The following is a 16,745-nucleotide window of genomic DNA, read 5'->3' as shown; positions in this document are numbered from 1 at the left end:
AGGGACTGGCACACCAAGAGGTCGGAAAGGTGCGGGATCCAACGTTCCACGCGCCGACGTCCTCCCGCGCCCGGCTCCTCTCAACCTCCCGCTCCTCCTTCCCTCAATCCTCCCGCTCCCCTCCTCCTCCGTCCCCGCCCCGCTCCTGTCCTCTTATTGGCCGAGCGGGCCGGCCGGGCCTCCCCGGGATTTAAAGGGCCCGCTCTCCGCGCTGCCCTGGGAGCCGCAGCTGGTCCCGGCCTTGCGGCCTGCGGGGGAGGCTGCCCGGAGGAGGCGGCGACGGTGGCGGCGGCTGTACGTCCCCGGCCCCCTGGACCGCAGCTTTCTTACTGCCAGGTAGGTCGCCGGTAGTGCACGTGCGGCTCTCCCGCTCGCATCCTGAGCCGGCCTCCCCTTGCGGGTCTGCAGCGCGTGTGCTAGGGCCCCCTCTCCATCACCTTTCCAACTCTCCCTTCTGCTGTGTCCCTTTCCACCACCTCCACCTCCCTGCAGCCCCCGGGCCTGGGCAGGGCTTTGTTGGCGGCCGCGAGAGGCCGGGTGGGGGTGGGATGGGGCGCGCGGGGGATACAGGACACCCCCCACAGCCGTTCAAGGAGAGATGCACACGGCCCCCAAGTGTCACAGGATCTCCCTCTCTGCCCTCCACACTGAGTGACTCTACCTCGGAAACCAGGGAGCCCCCCAATTTGATATACAGGCCTACAATGTACACCATTCAATCACTATCGGACCCGGACTCTTCCCAGCATACAAGAAACACAGGTCCTTCATTCACCGCAGGTCATGGGCTGTGTGTGTGCACCCAGAACACCCCCACACACACAGCTGGCGGCTCAATCTGATGTACCTGACACTCACACCCTCCCTCAGCCCCCCAGTACCCTGTCTCTACAAGGGTTGGACAGCCCCAGACTGAAATCTGAGTGCTCAAGTCCATCTCTTGAGCATCGTCTGCCCCGTGGACATCCCAACTAAGCTCCTTCTATGTCCCCCCTTTGGCAGGTCTATCCATCAGTCCATCCATCCGTGGGGGTCCACAATGGCCACCTTCAGCCGCCAGGAATTTTTCCAGCAGCTGCTGCAGGGCTGTCTCCTGCCTACTGCCCAGCAGGGCCTTGACCAGATCTGGCTGCTCCTTGCCATCTGCCTCGCCTGCCGCCTCCTGTGGAGGCTTGGTAAGTGCCTGCCACACCATGGGCCACCACGCCAGGCCAAATCACACCTGCCACGTTCATCCGTACCAAGCCCCACTTTATCCTGCCACATCTTGCCAAGCCAAGCCAGGCTCGTACACGTCCAGCCTACCACAGCCCACCAGGCTAAGTGCCATTCTACCACACCACGTCCCACTAACCCAGCCACCCCATGCTACACCACACCAAGCCACATCCTGCCATGCCAAGCCATACCTTTCCGTATCCCTGGGTTCTGGGACTGTTGAAAGCTGAGGTTCTTGAATCTTGGGATCCTGAAATGCCTACATCCCAAGGTTATAAGATTCTGAAATGCTGATGTCACAGGGTTATGGAAAGTACCATGTATCCCAAAGTGCCGTGTTATGGGGTTTGGGGATTCTGACAAGTTGAAATTCTCACATTCCAGGCTTCCAAAATGCTGGCATTCTGGATTTCTGGAATCAAGGCATGATAAAATCTCTGGATTCTAGGATTCTGGAATGTTTCCACAAATCGTGGCAAGCCTATATCCGAACAACGAGATCCCAAGTGCCCGAGATCCCCATGGGATGCTGAGAATTTTGGAAATCTGAGATTCAGAAGTTCTACACTTTCTTTTTTCTTGTTCTTTTATTTTAAATGGATGTTTTATTTTTTCCCCAGGTTTATCACTTTGAAAAGTTTCAAAGTTACTGAAAAGCTAAGTTGAAAGAATAGGACAATGAACACCCATATATGCATCACCTGATTCTCCAACTGTCAACATCTTGCCACATTAGCTTGCTCTATCTACCTATCTATCTACCTACCTATCCATCCGTCCATCTGCCTATCTATCTATCTATCATCTTCCTGAATCACTTGAATAACATGCTGACACTTCATCCCAAATCCTCTTGCGTGTGTCCCCCAAGAACAAAGACATCTTCCCCCCACAGCCAGAGCCTCAACCATCACCCCTCAGGAAATTTAATCTTGATGCCATAATATTATTCAATATAAGTTATTCAAATTTCCTCCAGGATTCCCAAAGTGACCTTTATAGATGTCTCTTTTCTTTAAACCCAAGCCCTGCCACCTCCCCAGCTCCCCAACACCTGCTTTGGGCCCCCTGCAATCCCACCATGTTCCAACCTCTAAGCCTTTGCCTGAGCTACGTCCTCTGCCTAGGCTGCCCTTCTACCAGCCCTGCTCTAATTCCCTTTCTTGTCCTCTCTTTCTCTCACCCAAAGGGTTGCCATCCTACCTGAAGCATGCAAGCACCGTGGCAGGCGGGTTCTTCAGCCTCTACCACTTCTTCCAGCTGCACATGGTTTGGGTCGTACTGCTCAGCCTCCTGTGCTACCTCGTGCTGTTCCTCTGCCGACATTCCTCCCATCGCGGCGTCTTCCTCTCCGTCACCATCCTCATCTACCTACTCATGGGGTATGGGTGTATGTCCTCATCCCCACGCTGTCCGCAGAAGGGCGGGGGGATCCCCAGGCCGCCCCTCCTGAGGCTGTCCAGGACAGGGAGGACGTGGGGTGTTTCTGGAGGGGATGGAAATCTGGGAGACTTGTTCTTTCCGAAGGCTACACAGAACAGGCTGGACTTGAGCTCCCCCTGGAGGAGGGAGCCCTGGAGAACTATTCCTCCATGAGGTTGTGCAGGGCAGGGAAGGGTATACCCTCTCTGCACCTTGGTTTCCCCCCTTTGTGGTATCTGAGGCCAGAGGAGTCACAGGGCCAAGACCACCACCTTTTTCCTCAGTGAGATGCACATGGTGGACACCGTGACATGGCACAAGATGAGAGGTAGGCAGCCCTGGCCCTCTCCCCTGCCCCAGCCCTCCAGCACCACTCCACATCTCCTAACTCCCCCCACCCTGTCTTTCCTTCCCCGCTTTTCTCCCTCATCTGCCTAGCCCACTGGACACGCAGCCCTTAGATTCCCGTTACATCTGTGTTTCTCTCTACCGTGTCTCTTCCCCATCTGTCTGTCCCATCTCATGTCCATGCCTGACTCTCTTGAGTCAAGACATCTGCCAGTCCTGGGCCTACCTGCTCAGCTGCCTGTCTGGCCCCATGCCCACCTCTCCACACTTGCTCTTCTTTCTTACCACCTCTCACCTGGTGTTCCCCGTACCCCATGATGACCTGCTCTCTGCTCATCCACTTGACCATGGGCACCACACCTAGGGGCCCAGATGATTGTGGCCATGAAGGCGGTGTCTCTGGGCTTCGACCTGGACCGGGGTGAGGTGGGTGCAGTGCCCTCGCCCGTGGAGTTCATGGGCTACCTCTACTTCGTGGGCACCATCGTCTTTGGGCCCTGGATATCCTTCCACAGCTACCTACAGGCCGTCCAAGGCCGCCCGCTGGTGAGGTCCTGGGTGGACAGGTGGGCAGGGACCATGGGAAGCCACCATGCGGCAGTGTTCATGGAGCCTTGATCCCCACAGAGCCGCCGATGGCTGCAGAAGGTGGCCCGGAGTCTGGCGCTGGCCCTGCTGTGCCTTGTGCTGTCCACCTGTGTGGGCCCCTACCTCTTCCCGTACTTCATCCCCCTTGATGGTGACCGCCTCCTTCGCAAGTGAGCACAGCCTTCGAGGCCTCTGCCCAGCAGTGAGGGGGTTGGGGAGGGACCTGGGGTCTCCCCAGCTCTGAGTTGTCTCTTAATGCTTCTGTCTGTCTTCTGTTACTACAGCAAGAAACGCAAAGCCAGGTAAATGAGGGCAGGTGCTGAGGGCGAGTGGGGCTGAATGGGGGTGGGTGCACAGTCTGTGACTGATTGGTTCTGTGAGTCTGAGACTGTCTGACCATCCACCCGGTGACTAGACAGAGACGGAGTGTCTGTGGCTGTGGTTTGACCAAGATTGGCCCTATGACTCCGTGTACAATGGATACTCCGTCACATACTGTGCCTGGCTGTCCGTCTGTTCTGCTATTTCACCATCAGAAGCAAGTTATGTGACTGCAGTGCCACAAGTATGTGTTGGTTGGTGACACTGACCTGTCTGTGACTCTAGCTAGGGGTTTGTATAGGTTGTTTACCTATCAGCCAGGGTGTGGGACTGGAGTTCTGGCTGTCTGGCTGGGCGGTTGTCCATGATGGGAGTATGTGGCTGTCACTGGATAGGATAAATCTGGCTTGTCTGTAACCCTGGCTGGGAATGGGTCTGACTGTCGCGTGTCGTGCGCATGTCTGTGATGGATTCTGCCTGTGGGTCTGCCTTCTCTGGCTCCTTGGTATTGTCTAGCTGAGGGGCAGAACCGGCCTTCCACCCCGGGTGTGACTAGGATTTCATCCAGCTATTTGACTGTATGACCTTCTCCCCTACTCACTGGCCGCTGATTGTGTCTGATGCTGAATGAGGCTCTGAAGGGTGGAATGACTTGCCCAGTGTCACCCAACTAAGCAGCCAGGCACTAATCCCAGGCCTGAATCCAGAACCTATGCTTTTTCCAGTGTAAGACGCTGCTTGTCTTTGACCGTGTCTGACTGTACAACTGACAGGATGACTCTCTGAGTACAGAATTGTGTGTGCATGCGTAACAGGGTGCTTGATGGTCTCTGTGCCTAACTAAAGGACTTCCGGGTATCTTATGGTCACCGAATCAGGTCAGAGAGCTTGGAGTCTGATAGTATGTGTGTCTGGCCATGTGGCTGTGAGGTCAGCCTCTAACAGTCCCTGGGTCTGGATGTCTGGCCACGTGAAGCTGCGGGACCGTGTCATATTATAGGGCAGCTCACACATCCATTTGAGCTGCCTGAAACTAACTGATGGTGTACGGATGGATAGATGTGTGGGACTATCACAGCGCACCTCTTTTGCCGCCATATTTGTCTGTCTTGTTGATGAACAACTCGGGCCAGCCTCCAGGGCCTCTCTGACTCTCTTTCCTTTCTTCTCTGCTGCCTTCCTGACCCCTAGGGGCACCATGGTAAGGTGAGTCTACAGAGGGGCCAGGGATGCTGGCACATGGTGGGGTGTCACGCTGGGGCCTGGGCGTGATGCCTCTCTCTCCCTGGCTCCTTTCCCGCAGGTGGCTGCGAGCCTATGAGAGTGCTGTCTCCTTCCACTTCAGCAACTATTTTGTGGGCTTTCTGTCCGAGGCCACGGCCACGTTGGCAGGGGCTGGCTTCACCGAGGAGAAGGATCACCTGGAATGGTGGGGAGGGCTGGGGAGCCCCATCTCCCACAGGGTGCTGCCTAGAGGAGCTGCAGGGAGGAGGGGGGTGTTCCTGGGGGAGGGAACAGCCAAGAACAAAAGTGTGGCCATCAGGTGGGTTGAAATCCCAAATGAGTTTGCGTGTCTCTTTTGCCCATAGGGACCTGACGGTCTCTAAGCCACTGAACGTGGAGCTGCCCCGGTCCATGGTGGAAGTTGTCACAAGCTGGAACCTGCCCATGTCTTATTGGCTAAATAACTGTGAGTCACCACTCCAAGAGAGTTGGCAGTCCTCAACCCACACCCCTTTCACACATTCATACAACAAGCTGAAGATAGTAGGGACCAAAAAATCTCCCAAATTCCTGCCCTTGTGGAGTTGACATTTTTGTGGGGGTAGCAGTATAATAAAAAGAAAATACACAATAGTTCAGGTAGTGGTAAGTGCTATGGTAAAAAATAAAGAAAGCAGGTAAAGATGACCTGGGAGTCTTAGGAGTGTGTGAGTAGGGGTGGATGCAATTTTAAATACATCATCCAGAGCAAGTCTCACTGAGGAGCTAACGTTTGAGCAAAGACCTGAAGGAGGTGAGAGAGCAATCAATGCAAACATGTAGGGGAGGAATTTAACACATGGAAGGAACAGCAAGTGCAAAGGCCCTGAGGCAGGAGCATATCTGGCACATTTGAAAAACAGTGAGGAGACCAGTGTGGTGGGATCAGAGTGAGCGAGGGGACCAGTGGCAGGAGGTGAGTTCGGAGAGGTGACAGGGCCTGGTTCTGTAGGGCCTCTCTGGCCACGGGGAGGACTTTGGCTTTTTCTCTGAGAGAGATCTCAGAGCAGGGTTCTGAGCAGAGGAGGGCCATGGGCTGACTTAGGTTGTACCAGGACCCTCTGGCTACTGTGAGGACAGACAGGGAGTCGGGGAGGGCAGAGTGGAAATGGGGAGGAGAGGTCAGATTCTGGATAAACTCTGAAGATAGAACTGACAGGATTTGCTGAGTTTGGTTATGGGCGTTGGGGGTGGGGGGCAGATCAAGGGTGATAGTGAGGCTTTTGTCCTGAGGAACTGGAAGGGTGTAGTTGACACTGGCTGCACTTGGGAAAGACTATAGGAGGAGCAGGTTGGGAGGGAAGATCAGGAGCTAACTTTTAGACAATGTGAAGTTGGAGGCCATTATAAAGAGACTTCATCCTGGGGGCCCCAAGAGGTTGTGGGTATCCTCACCCTGCCCTATGGCCCTCCAGGAAGGGCAGGGGGGAATCTCAGGAGACACTTGCCCCACATCTCCCCCCTGCAGATGTTTTCAAGAATGCTCTCCGCCTGGGGACCTTCTCAGCTGTGCTGGTCACCTATGCAGCCAGCGCCCTCCTGCACGTGAGCAGGGCGGAGCGGGACCAGGGTGGTAGCTGGATGGGGGTGGTAGGGCCTCCTCCTCACTCACCTCATTGCCCCCCACCCCCACCCCAGGGCTTCAGCTTCCACCTGGCTGCGGTGCTGCTGTCCCTGGCGTTTATCACTTATGTGGAGCACGGTGAGGGCGGAACCCAGCCCAGTAGATGGGATGGAAGGTTGGTGGCGGGCTGGAACCACTGTCCCCTGAGGCTAACCTGACGCCCTTACCTCTGCCCCCCCCCCACCCCGCATCTGCCCTAGTCCTCCGAAAGCGCCTGGCTCGGATCCTCAGTGCCTGCATCTTGTCGAAACGGTGCCCAGCAGAATGTTCACACCAGCATCGCTTGGTGAGGGTTCAGCCTAGGCAGCCTTTTGTCCAACTCTCCCCCTCAAAAATTACTTCTGTCTCCATCTTATATCTGTCTCAAGGTGCCCAGCTTCCTCTTCCAGTGCCCGATCCACCCCCATAACCTCATCTCTATTCACTGGCATCCATTTATCTAACGAACATTTATCAAGCAACTGCTATATACCCACCTAGCGTTTATTTTCCCCAGTGAACATCTGTTGAGCACCTGCTGGTATCAGGCATTGTTCAAGGTGCTGGAGACACAGTGGTGAACAAAACAGACCAAAGTCCCAGCCCTCTGGGACAAACATTTTAACAGGGAAGACAGTAAATAAAAAATAAGTAAAGTATAATAGTTTGTTAGACTGTGATTAGTGCCAAGGAGAAAATACATAAGAGAAAGAGAAAGGGAAGTATCAGGGGCTGAGTGGTTTCAAGTTTAAATGGGGAGGTGACTTTTGAGTTCTTTAACTGAAGGAGGTGAGGGAGGGAAGCATTCCAGGCAAAGTCAACAACAGTGTAAAGGCCCTGAGATGGGAGAGCGCCTGGAATATTTGAGGAACAGCGAGGAGGCCGGTATGGCTTGAGCAGAGTGAGTGAGACAGGGAGAGGTGGGCCCTGTAGGTCACAGTGGGGATTTGCTTTCGTTTGAGTTTTTTTCTCATTCTTTTTGCAACAAGAAGTATGGAGAATTTCAGATTTTCCTCCCACCCGACAACCAATGTTTATCACCATAAACCCCCAACTCAAAGCCCTACCCACCATTTTTCCTCCTCTGCCTGAATACTCACATCTCCCCCAACCTGGACGCTCTCATGCTAACAGTACCCTCATCCTTGGATACCCCTTGAGCTCCCATAGGAGGATCAGAACCATCTCTTTCCTACCCTGGGGGTGGGTGCCCTGGACATCCTCATTCCTGTGCCTTGTGCATTTCCCTGTGTGCCCCTGCCCAAGTGGGGCTGGGGGATGGTGATTAGGTCCAGCTGCCAAGCATATCCATCTGTCCCCCACAGGGCCTGGGGGTGCGAGCCTTAAACCTGCTCTTTGGGGCCCTGGCCATCTTCCACCTGGCCTACCTGGGCTCCCTGTTCGATGTTGATGTGGACGACACCACAGAGGAGCAGGTGAGGTGGGGCCCTGGGCTCAGGGTTACCCAGGGATATGCTACCTATTCATGGGAACCATGAGGACAAAGGTGGGGAGGCCAAGGCATGGGAACCTTGTGTCATCTGTCTCCAGCTTGTGTAGCCACTGCTCTACCGTCCTTCTGTCCCCTTGTCCCTCTGGTTGATTCATACTGTTGGGTCTTTTACTTGGGTGAAGTGTGCAAAATACATTTATTTTACTTATAAAATTTATTTTCTAGAGATGGAGTGCAAAATCCAGGTTTTACTTTTTTAAAAGTTAATTATTTCATCATATTTTTATTTAGGTAGAATTCACAAGATTTCTTTATTTAATTTGTTAAAAAAATAGTTTTACTTACATTGATTGTGCAAATCCTGGATTCTACTTAAAAAGTGTATGTTGGGATTCCCTGGTGGTGCAGTGATTGAGAGTCCACCTGCCGATGCAGGGGACACGGGTTTGTGCCCCGGTCCGGGAAGATCCCACATGCCGCGGAGCGGCTGGGCCCATGAGCCATGGCTGCTGAGCCTGCGCGTCCGGAGCCTGTGCTCCGCAACAGGAGAGGCCACAACAGTGAGAGGCCCGCGTACCGCAAAAAAAAAAAAAAAATAGTGTATATTAAAATGCATATACTAGTTTTATGCAGGTGGAGTGTGCACGTTCCAGGTTTTACTCCTTTTTAAATGAAAAACAATTTCAAAATAATGTTTATTCATATGGCACTAGCAGGATCCCGGTTTAGCTTCTCTTTCAGCTCATTTTTTTTCTTTTTTTTTTTTTTTTGGCCATTCCAGGCGGCTTTCGGGATCTTAGTTCCCCGACCAGGGATTGAACCCTGGCCCCCGCAGTGAAAGCGCCGAGTCCTAACCACTGGACGGCCAGGGAATACCCTGCATTAACTATTTTTAAAGTTTTAATAAAAATAAAACAAAAATTTTATTTAAAAAGAAGCAAAACCCAGATTTTGCACATTCAACCTGAATAAAAAATTAAAAATTGTTTTTAATGACAAAATATAAAATAATATAAAGTTTTATTTTCAATTAAAAATTTAAGGAAATTCCCTGGCTGTCCAGTGGTTAGGACTTGGCGCTTTCACTGCGGGGGCCAGGGTTCAATCCCTAGTCGGGGAACTAAGATCCCTCAAGCCACGAGGCATGACCAAAAAAAAAAAAAAAAAAAGTTAATGCATATCACGTGGTTGAAAAACCAAACAGTATTCAAGATATTCAGGGGAGAGTCTTATTCCTGCCGTCTTACCCCCACCCTCTTACAGGTAACCACTTTTATTCATTTTATTAAACTATCCTTCTAAAATTGAAGCATAATAAGCAGATATAAAAATATATTTTAATTCCCTCCCCCCTGCTTTTTACCCTAAAGGTAACACACGAATGACACTGTGCTGCATGTTGCTTTTTTCACATAATTCCTGAAAACCTTCCACATGAAGACATAGAGTGTCCTCGTTCATTTTTTCCATTGTGACACAATGTAGTTTGTCCCTTATTGGTGGACACCCAGGTGATTCCCACTCTTTTCCTATGGTAAGTGGTGCTGCAGCAAGTAATACCCTCACATCCATGTGGATTCACATAGGTGCAGACAGAGCTGTAGGATCTAGTCTTGACAGCAATGGAGAAGTTACCTTTTTGCCCTCCCACCAGCAGTATGTGATCGTGCTTGACACCCCGACAACAGAGTGCCTCTCAGACCTCATGGATATGTTTGCCAGTTTGAGTGGAGGAAGATGATGAGTGAGGCTGAGTATTTTTTCGTATATTTAAGAGCCATTTGGGTTTTTTTTTCCTTTACTGAAAATGGCCTACTCACCTCCTTTGCTAATTTTTGTCTTTTTAAAAAGTGAATTTCTAGGAGCTCTTTATATATACGGGAGAGTACAGGTCAGAGAGTGGGATTGCCTTGTCTTGTTTTTTAAATTTTTGAAAGAGAAGAAAATACAAAAGAAAAAAACTAAATATGCCTACCTTTCATATGTACCCAATCTCTTCTCTGGGGCCTCACTCAGGGCTGCAGTGGAGTCACAGAAACGTCCTTGAGCAAAGGGTAGGTTTTCCTGAGACCTTCTTTGTTCTTGCTGAGTGGGACCGACCATCACCGCTTTCTCTCCCACAGGGCTACGGCATGGCATACACTGTCCACAAATGGTCAGAGCTCAGCTGGGCCAGTCACTGGGTCACTTTTGGATGCTGGATCTTCTACCGTCTCATAGGCTGAGGCACATCTGTGGACCCTCACAACTCTCTCAAGACCCCTCCTCAGGGTGCCAGCTCTGATGGGGGATGAGGGAAGGCCCTCTCTCTAATTCTTGACCCTCTCTCCATCCTTGACCCCCCAACACCCATACACACACACACACACACACACAAAACCATTTCCATGCCTGTCAATCCCCACCCCACCACAAGGCGGGAAGGGAGTGGTCCCTGCTGGGGCCTAGGGGCGGGGGATGCTTGGGGAAGCAGAGAGGGGGAGATCCAGGGCCTCCCCGCCTTCCTTGACCCTTTTTATATACAGTTTGTTATTATCAAATAAAAGTAGGAAGTATACAAAAGGCTCGCTCTTCACTGCTCAGTGGGGAATAGAAGTGAGTGAGGAAGGGGGCACAGCATGGATAAAGGTTTGGAAGCTAGAAACCGTGAAGAGGGAGGTTGTGATTGGTTCATGGTTTATTATCATTCATGATTGGATGATGAGCCTGAGGATAGCACTGCTTGATTTGAGTGGGGCCAGGACAGATTGGATACTTGGATGTAGGGGAGGCCTGATACTAATTGGCTAGAAAAACTGAGGGATCCCCATTCGGTTTGGTTGCCCTGACTGGGACAGAGGAGGGAAAGACTGATGAAGAGTTGATGCTTATTGGTCCTTAGGACTGAGGGCTGTGGGTTCTAATTGGATAGGAGGCCTGGGTTGGATCTGGATACTGACTTAGTCTGGGCGCCCACTGGGTTAGAGTTATGGAGTCCTGATTGGTTCTTTAGAGTTGGCAGGGGGAGATTGAGGGTCTCCATGCCAATTGGCCAACAAGGCTGAAGGGCCTGGGTTTTGATTGGTTCTTCTGACTTGAAGTCAGGAGAGGTGAAGATGGCCTGAGGGAGAGGCAGAGGCAGCGTGTAGTATTGATCTGTCTGTTGTATTAACAGTTTCCTTGCCCATTCGGGGATTAGGATTGAAGGTTGGTCTAGGAAAAGATTTCGTTGCTCTGCCTTTGAAAATGAGGGCAAAGGTGAGAGGACACAACGCAATGCTGATGCAACAGCACAGAAACACCCGATTTCCGATGTGATTTATAAGGGGATAGGAAACTGAAGCCGCGACTCGCTGCAGGTTGGCTTCCGCCGAAAACGCCCACCAACCTTGGCCCTCCCAGCCTCTTCCACGCCTGACTGGGTCGCAACCAACAGCGAAAATGGTACCAACGCGTGAGGGCGGGGTCGGCGGCACAGAGAATTACTATTGGTTGGGAGCGGCAGTGGCCTCTTCCCAGCCCCTCCATTGGCCAGTTCCGTAAGGCGGAACCTGTGAGGGGTTGGGTTTGAACTAGGGATATTTCGGAGCCAGCGAGCGATCCTAGAGAGACCCCGGAGCCGGTGGGAGAGGCCGCTGCAGCCGCGCTGCTGGGTGAGTTCCCTCCGCCTGGCCTGCCACTCCATCCCTTAGTTCTCAATTGCAAAACGGCCAGCCCTCGGCGTGCCTGCGCAAGACCCTACCCTTTCCCCCCCCCACCCCGCGCCGTCCCACCCACCCCCCCGCCACCCCCACGCGCCTGCGCAGGACCCCCGGCTACCGCGCGGTCGTCCGGACGACAGAAGATCCGCCTTCTCATTGGGCAGCTGAACTAGCGGGTTCTAGTTCTGATTGGTGGTCTCTGTATTTGACCCTCCTTTTTCTCTTTAGCGCCCCGCGCAAGGCTCCTCTTTGTTGCAGGTTAGCCGCAGGCTGCGCAATTTCGGGAGGAGTCGGGCGATCCCACACACTGAACCTGAGGGTCGTCGTTCTGATTAGTCTCTCTTCTGTCCTGCAGTTTCCAGGACTACGGGGAGGGTAATAGCTTTCCGTTGCATGATGCAAGACAGTGACCCCTGCAAATGGGACCTTACCTGGTCGTTGTGTCTCCCCCAGCCGACTGTGACCCCTGAGGGCGGGGATCAGGTGGCTCCCCCACCAAAGCGTGACCAATGAGGGCTGGGACCTAGTATGATTCTTGTGTCTGCCCACCAGACTGTGACCAATGAGGTCAGAGACTGGGCCTGGTTCCTATCTTCCCCAGCAAACTGACCAATGAGGGCTGGGACCTGTTCTAGTTCCTGTATCTACCGCATCCTATGGCTCCCGGAGGGCTGGAACAAGCTTTCAGTCTTTCTGTGGCCTTATAGTCATGTTTTTTAAAACAGTAAATAATTAGATTATTTTAATCATGTCTGTATTAATTGGTTAATTGAGTCCATTTACATTTCTTGTCATAATAAACTATTTGGATTTGATTTTATGATCTCATTCTGTGCTCTCTATTTGTTCAGGTTTTTCCTTTCCTTTTATTCTCCTTTCTACATATCCACACACCTCCATCAGCCTACAAAGACATGACCACCAATGCCAGCCCCGTGCACCCATACTGGCCTCGGCACCTGAGGCTGGACAACTTTGTGCCTAATGACTGCCCCACCTGGCATCTCCTGGCTGGCCTCTTCTCCATCTCTGGGGTCTTAGTTGTGACCACATGGCTGTTGTCAGGTCATGCTGCGGTCATCCCACTGGGGACTTGGCGGAGACTGTCCCTGTGCTGGTTTGCAGTGTGTGGGTTCATTCACTTGGTGATTGAGGGCTGGTTCAGCCTCTACCACGAGGACCTTCTCGGAGACCAAGCCATCTTGTCTCAACTCTGTGAGTCCTGAGTTCTTCAGTGTGCTGTGGAAGGGAATTTCCTGGGCAGGGATTGGCTTAGATGTTTACCCACCCACCAACTCTTTTCCATTCATTTTAAATAAAATTTTTAAATTTATTTAACTTTTTGTTGCATATATATTCACATGGATCCAAAACTAAACAATTTAAAGAGGTATGCGGTGAAAATCTGCGTTCTATCCACCAAGTTTCCCCAAATAATTGCATATGTTTCTTTTCAGGGTTTTACACATAAATTAACACACATAAGCCTCAGTTTGCTCAATTATAAAAGAGGGATAATAAGTCATATCCAAATATATGTAAGACACTTAGAACAGTGTTTGGCAGATAGTAGATGCCATATTACTTATTATCATCATCATCATCATTTTTATTTTTTCTTTTGTGTAAATGGTAACATGCTATATACACTTCTGAACTTTGCTTTTTTTAAATGAGGACACTTACAGAACTATTTGACTTTTCCAGTACTGATAGCATTTTCCACCAATATTTTGCTGTTACAAACAATACTCCTTTTTGGCCTCAAGAATAAATCTGGTAGAACATTCTTCTGCAAGTCTCTGTGTGGAGATCTGCTTTCATTTCTCTAGGGTAAATATGGAGGAGTGGAATGGCTGGGTCACATGGTAGATGTGTGTTTACCTTTATGAAAAACTGCCAAACTTTTCAAGAATGGCTGCACCAAAAAAATTTTAAAAATGGCTGCGCCATTTTATATTCCCACCGGCAGTATATGAGAGTTCTAGTTTCCCACATCCTCACTGACACTTGGTATGGTCAGGTGTTTCTTAAATTTTAGTCCTTCCAGTGGATGTGAGTGATATCTCATTATGGTTTTAATTGGCTTTCCCTTAATGACTAACAAAAGTTTGAGTAGCTTTCATGTGTTTACTGACCATTTGGAAATCCTCTTTTGTGAAAAGCCTATTCCAGTCTCCTATTTTTACATTGGGTGATCTGTCTTTTTCTTGATTCTCTTCTCACTCTTTCATTTACTCATCTGTTCACCTTCTCTCTCTCTCTCTCTCTCTCTCTGTCTCTCTCTCTCTCTCTCTCTCTCTCTCTCTCTCGCTGTCACTCACTCATTGGCTACGTCCCTCACTCCATCATTTACACCTGCCTCATTTTACTCCACAAACATTTATTGAATACCAGACAATCACAGCAACACTTATTGTTCTGTGCCAGGTTTGCACACATTATCTTGTATACATATATTAACCCTAGAGTCCAAACAACTACCCCATTTCACAGATGAGGAAACTGAGGCATGGGGAAGTTAGTCTGAGTTCCTTTTCCTGATGATATTCTTCATGTATGTCTCTCGTCTTCTTCAGGGAAAGAGTATGCCAAGGGAGACAGCCGATACATCCTGTAAGTGTTTGCCTCTGTCAAGGGAGACCTGTGTTTTGGAGGGGTGGTGAGTCAGGGACCACTAATGGGGTGCCTTGTGGGGAGAGCACAGTGATGCCAGTGCCCCCCAATCCTTTCTCTTGCAGGAATGATAGCTTCATGATATGCATGGAGACCATCACAGCTTGCTTGTGGGGACCACTCAGCCTATGGGTGGTGATCGCCTTTCTCCGCCAGCAGCCCCTCCGCTTTGTCCTACAGCTTGTGGTCTCTGTGGGTGAGGAGAGGGCCCACACTGGGTGCTTGAGGGCTTGATGGGGGATCCACAGACGTGGGGGCATCCCTGCAGGTGGGACCTCTCAATGTGCCCATCCAGGGCTGAGTCAGACTGAATGACAAACTCCCTGAGGTTCTGGAACAGCCATGCCCCTCTTGGCCTGCATTCTCAAGTGAGGAGGGTTCATTTCTCCTCCCACTCCATCACAAAGTCTCCCATGAAGGTTACGGTTACATGAGGTGACCCATGATGGTGGGAGGCCCCCGGATCCTCCAGGAGCAAGATTCTGAGTTTCCTTCATCTGAGATTCAGTCCTCTTATGTTCTTACTTTGTTAACTTTCTGGAAATGTGAGTTCTCTCTAGTCCTGGAATCCTGAGATGTCTTGAATGAAAGGATTTTGAGCTTCCTTAAACTCTAGAGATACGAACTCTCCTGAGTTCAGAAAGTCTCAGCTTCTGATTTCTGGAAATCTCACTTCTGTTTTCTGAAATCCTCAGCCATATGATTGCAGAACACTTAGGTCTCTGAATTTGGGAATCCTGAGCTCTGATGACTTGGAAAATGGCTTGGAATTGTTCCCCCTCCTTACAGGCTTTCCTTCTTCCCCTTCTATCTCCCACAGGTCAGATATACGGGGATGTGCTATATTTCCTGACAGAGCACCGTGAGGGATTCCAGCATGGGGAGCTGGGCCACCCTCTCTACTTCTGGTTTTACTTTGTCTTCTTGAACGCCCTGTGGCTGATGCTGCCCGGAATCCTCGTGCTTGATTCTATAAAGCAACTTGCTCGTGCCCAGAGCATGCTGGACACCAAAGCCACAAAAGCCAAGAGCAAGCAGAACTAATGAGTGATGAACTGGGCTTGAACACTGGCTATTGAGGAACTCTCCACCTGCCAGAAGATTCCAATCCTTGCTCTCACAGGTTGGAAGGACAAATCAAATTGATCTGTCAAACTCAGGCTGATGGGTGAACAGGGGGAAGAAAGGAGCTGTGTGGAGCTACTGTCAGGAGCTGTTGGGACAAAGGTACAAGAGAACCTTGGAAGTCTGTGATGGGGACAATTTTTTTAAATCAGGAAATAAAGATCTTGACCCTATGCTGAGAGATCTTTAATGACTAACCCCAGAGATGCCCCATGACTGACCCCATAGACCCCTCCAGCACTCATTCCACAGACCATCATTCTCTCAGCCATAGACTGCCATCATCATCATGTAGACCTTGAATCTATGACCTCACAAATCCCCATCACTGACCCCACAGATTCCTCTTATGGCTGATTAGATCCATGAATCACACCTGTCAGCTCTTTTAAGGCGTGATCATCCACCCACGCCCTTGGCGTTCTCTCCAGAACACACCTCTCTTTTTACAATATGGATAGGCTGAGAATTTTCCAAATCCAAGTTCTTCAGTTTACTCAACCTCTTGTCTCCTGATCAGGTACCCCACAACTACCCCATCACTAACTCCACAGGCCCCTCATTACTCCAAAGACCCCCATCACTACCCTAACCTTCCCATCACTCACACCAGAGACCCCACAAAACTCACTCCACCACCTTCCCATCACTCACACCACATACTCCATCATTAACAACTAAGATACCCATCACTCTCCCCACAGCCTTTCATTTGCTCCAGAGACAGACCATCATTCACCTCACAGACCTCTGTCACTCACACCACAGACCCCATCACTTGCCCCAACAGACCTCCCATCACGTACAACTCCAAGACTCACCTCATAGACTCCCTATCATGTGTCACACAAACCCTCTCACTCTCCCCACAAACCCCCTATCATTTACCCCATAGGCCTCATCACTCACCATACAGATCCCCTATCACCACCCTATAAACTCCCCATAACTCACCCTGCAGAATCCATCACTTACCTTACATACCCCATCACTCACCCTATAGATCCCCAATTACCCCACAGATCTTCCATCACTTACCCCATATCCT

General features: G+C 50.7%; 2 protein-coding genes across 15 annotated transcripts; both read left to right on the top strand.

Moving 5' to 3' along the window:
- The first annotated feature begins 202 nt into the window (after positions 1-202).
- Positions 203-11,386, top strand: PORCN (porcupine O-acyltransferase). 11 transcript variants are annotated; one of them, XR_009538454.1, is made up of 16 exons: positions 1,062-1,175; positions 1,839-2,600; positions 2,925-2,968; positions 3,353-3,534; positions 3,616-3,746; positions 3,861-3,878; positions 5,089-5,103; positions 5,201-5,326; positions 5,487-5,587; positions 6,629-6,705; positions 6,799-6,862; positions 6,985-7,070; positions 8,089-8,199; positions 9,260-9,479; positions 9,587-9,750; positions 10,340-11,386. XR_009538454.1 is itself a non-coding variant. In XM_060137649.1 (15 exons), the coding sequence occupies exons 2-15, from the start codon at positions 1,040-1,042 to the stop codon at positions 10,439-10,441; spliced, it is 1,386 nt and encodes a 461-aa protein (XP_059993632.1). In that variant the 5' UTR covers positions 203-336; positions 1,003-1,039; the 3' UTR covers positions 10,442-11,384. The 11 variants fall into 11 exon arrangements, 9 of the variants coding, with proteins under 9 accessions (XP_059993632.1, XP_059993635.1, XP_059993633.1 ...); XM_060137649.1 differs by lacking the exons at positions 9,260-9,479; positions 9,587-9,750 and adding an exon at positions 203-336 and having other exon boundaries at positions 1,003-1,175; positions 2,408-2,600; positions 10,340-11,384; XR_009538455.1 differs by lacking the exon at positions 9,587-9,750 and having other exon boundaries at positions 10,340-10,453.
- A 43-nt stretch (positions 11,387-11,429) lies between these two features.
- EBP (EBP cholestenol delta-isomerase) lies at positions 11,430-15,870 on the top strand. Of its 4 annotated transcripts, none has more exons than XM_060137657.1 (6): positions 11,430-11,848; positions 12,125-12,271; positions 12,800-13,111; positions 14,476-14,512; positions 14,638-14,768; positions 15,393-15,870. In XM_060137657.1, exons 3-6 carry the CDS (start codon positions 12,811-12,813, stop codon positions 15,614-15,616), a joined length of 693 nt encoding a protein of 230 aa, XP_059993640.1. In that variant the 5' UTR covers positions 11,430-11,848; positions 12,125-12,271; positions 12,800-12,810; the 3' UTR covers positions 15,617-15,870. The 4 variants fall into 4 exon arrangements, with proteins under 4 accessions (XP_059993640.1, XP_059993641.1, XP_059993638.1 ...); XM_060137655.1 differs by having other exon boundaries at positions 11,431-11,848; positions 12,748-13,111; XM_060137658.1 differs by lacking the exon at positions 12,125-12,271.
- Positions 15,871-16,745: the final 875 nt, after the last annotated feature.

Source organism: Lagenorhynchus albirostris, chromosome X (assembly GCF_949774975.1).
Source record: "Lagenorhynchus albirostris chromosome X, mLagAlb1.1, whole genome shotgun sequence".
NCBI lineage: Eukaryota > Metazoa > Chordata > Mammalia > Artiodactyla > Delphinidae > Lagenorhynchus > Lagenorhynchus albirostris.
Note: the sequence above shows the minus strand (reverse complement) of the source record. Positions and strands in the feature narration are given on the sequence as shown.

What these genes read in the sequence shown, in the direction of transcription:
- EBP (XM_060137658.1), top strand. Translation starts at nt 12,811, where the DNA reads ATGACCACCAATGCCAGCCCCGTGCACCCATACTGGCCTCGGCACCTG. An exon ending in AGCCATCTTGTCTCAACTCT is followed by an intron (nt 13,112 to 14,475) that starts GTGAGTCCTGAG and finishes CGTCTTCTTCAG; the next exon opens with GGAAAGAGTATGCCAAGGGA. An exon ending in ACAGCTTGTGGTCTCTGTGG is followed by an intron (nt 14,769 to 15,392) that starts GTGAGGAGAGGG and finishes TATCTCCCACAG; the next exon opens with GTCAGATATACGGGGATGTG.
- PORCN (XM_060137645.1), top strand. Translation starts at nt 2,221, where the DNA reads ATGTCTCTTTTCTTTAAACCCAAGCCCTGCCACCTCCCCAGCTCCCCA. An exon ending in CAGCCAGCGCCCTCCTGCAC is followed by an intron (nt 6,706 to 6,798) that starts GTGAGCAGGGCG and finishes CCCCCACCCCAG; the next exon opens with GGCTTCAGCTTCCACCTGGC. An exon ending in ACGACACCACAGAGGAGCAG is followed by an intron (nt 8,200 to 10,339) that starts GTGAGGTGGGGC and finishes TCTCTCCCACAG; the next exon opens with GGCTACGGCATGGCATACAC.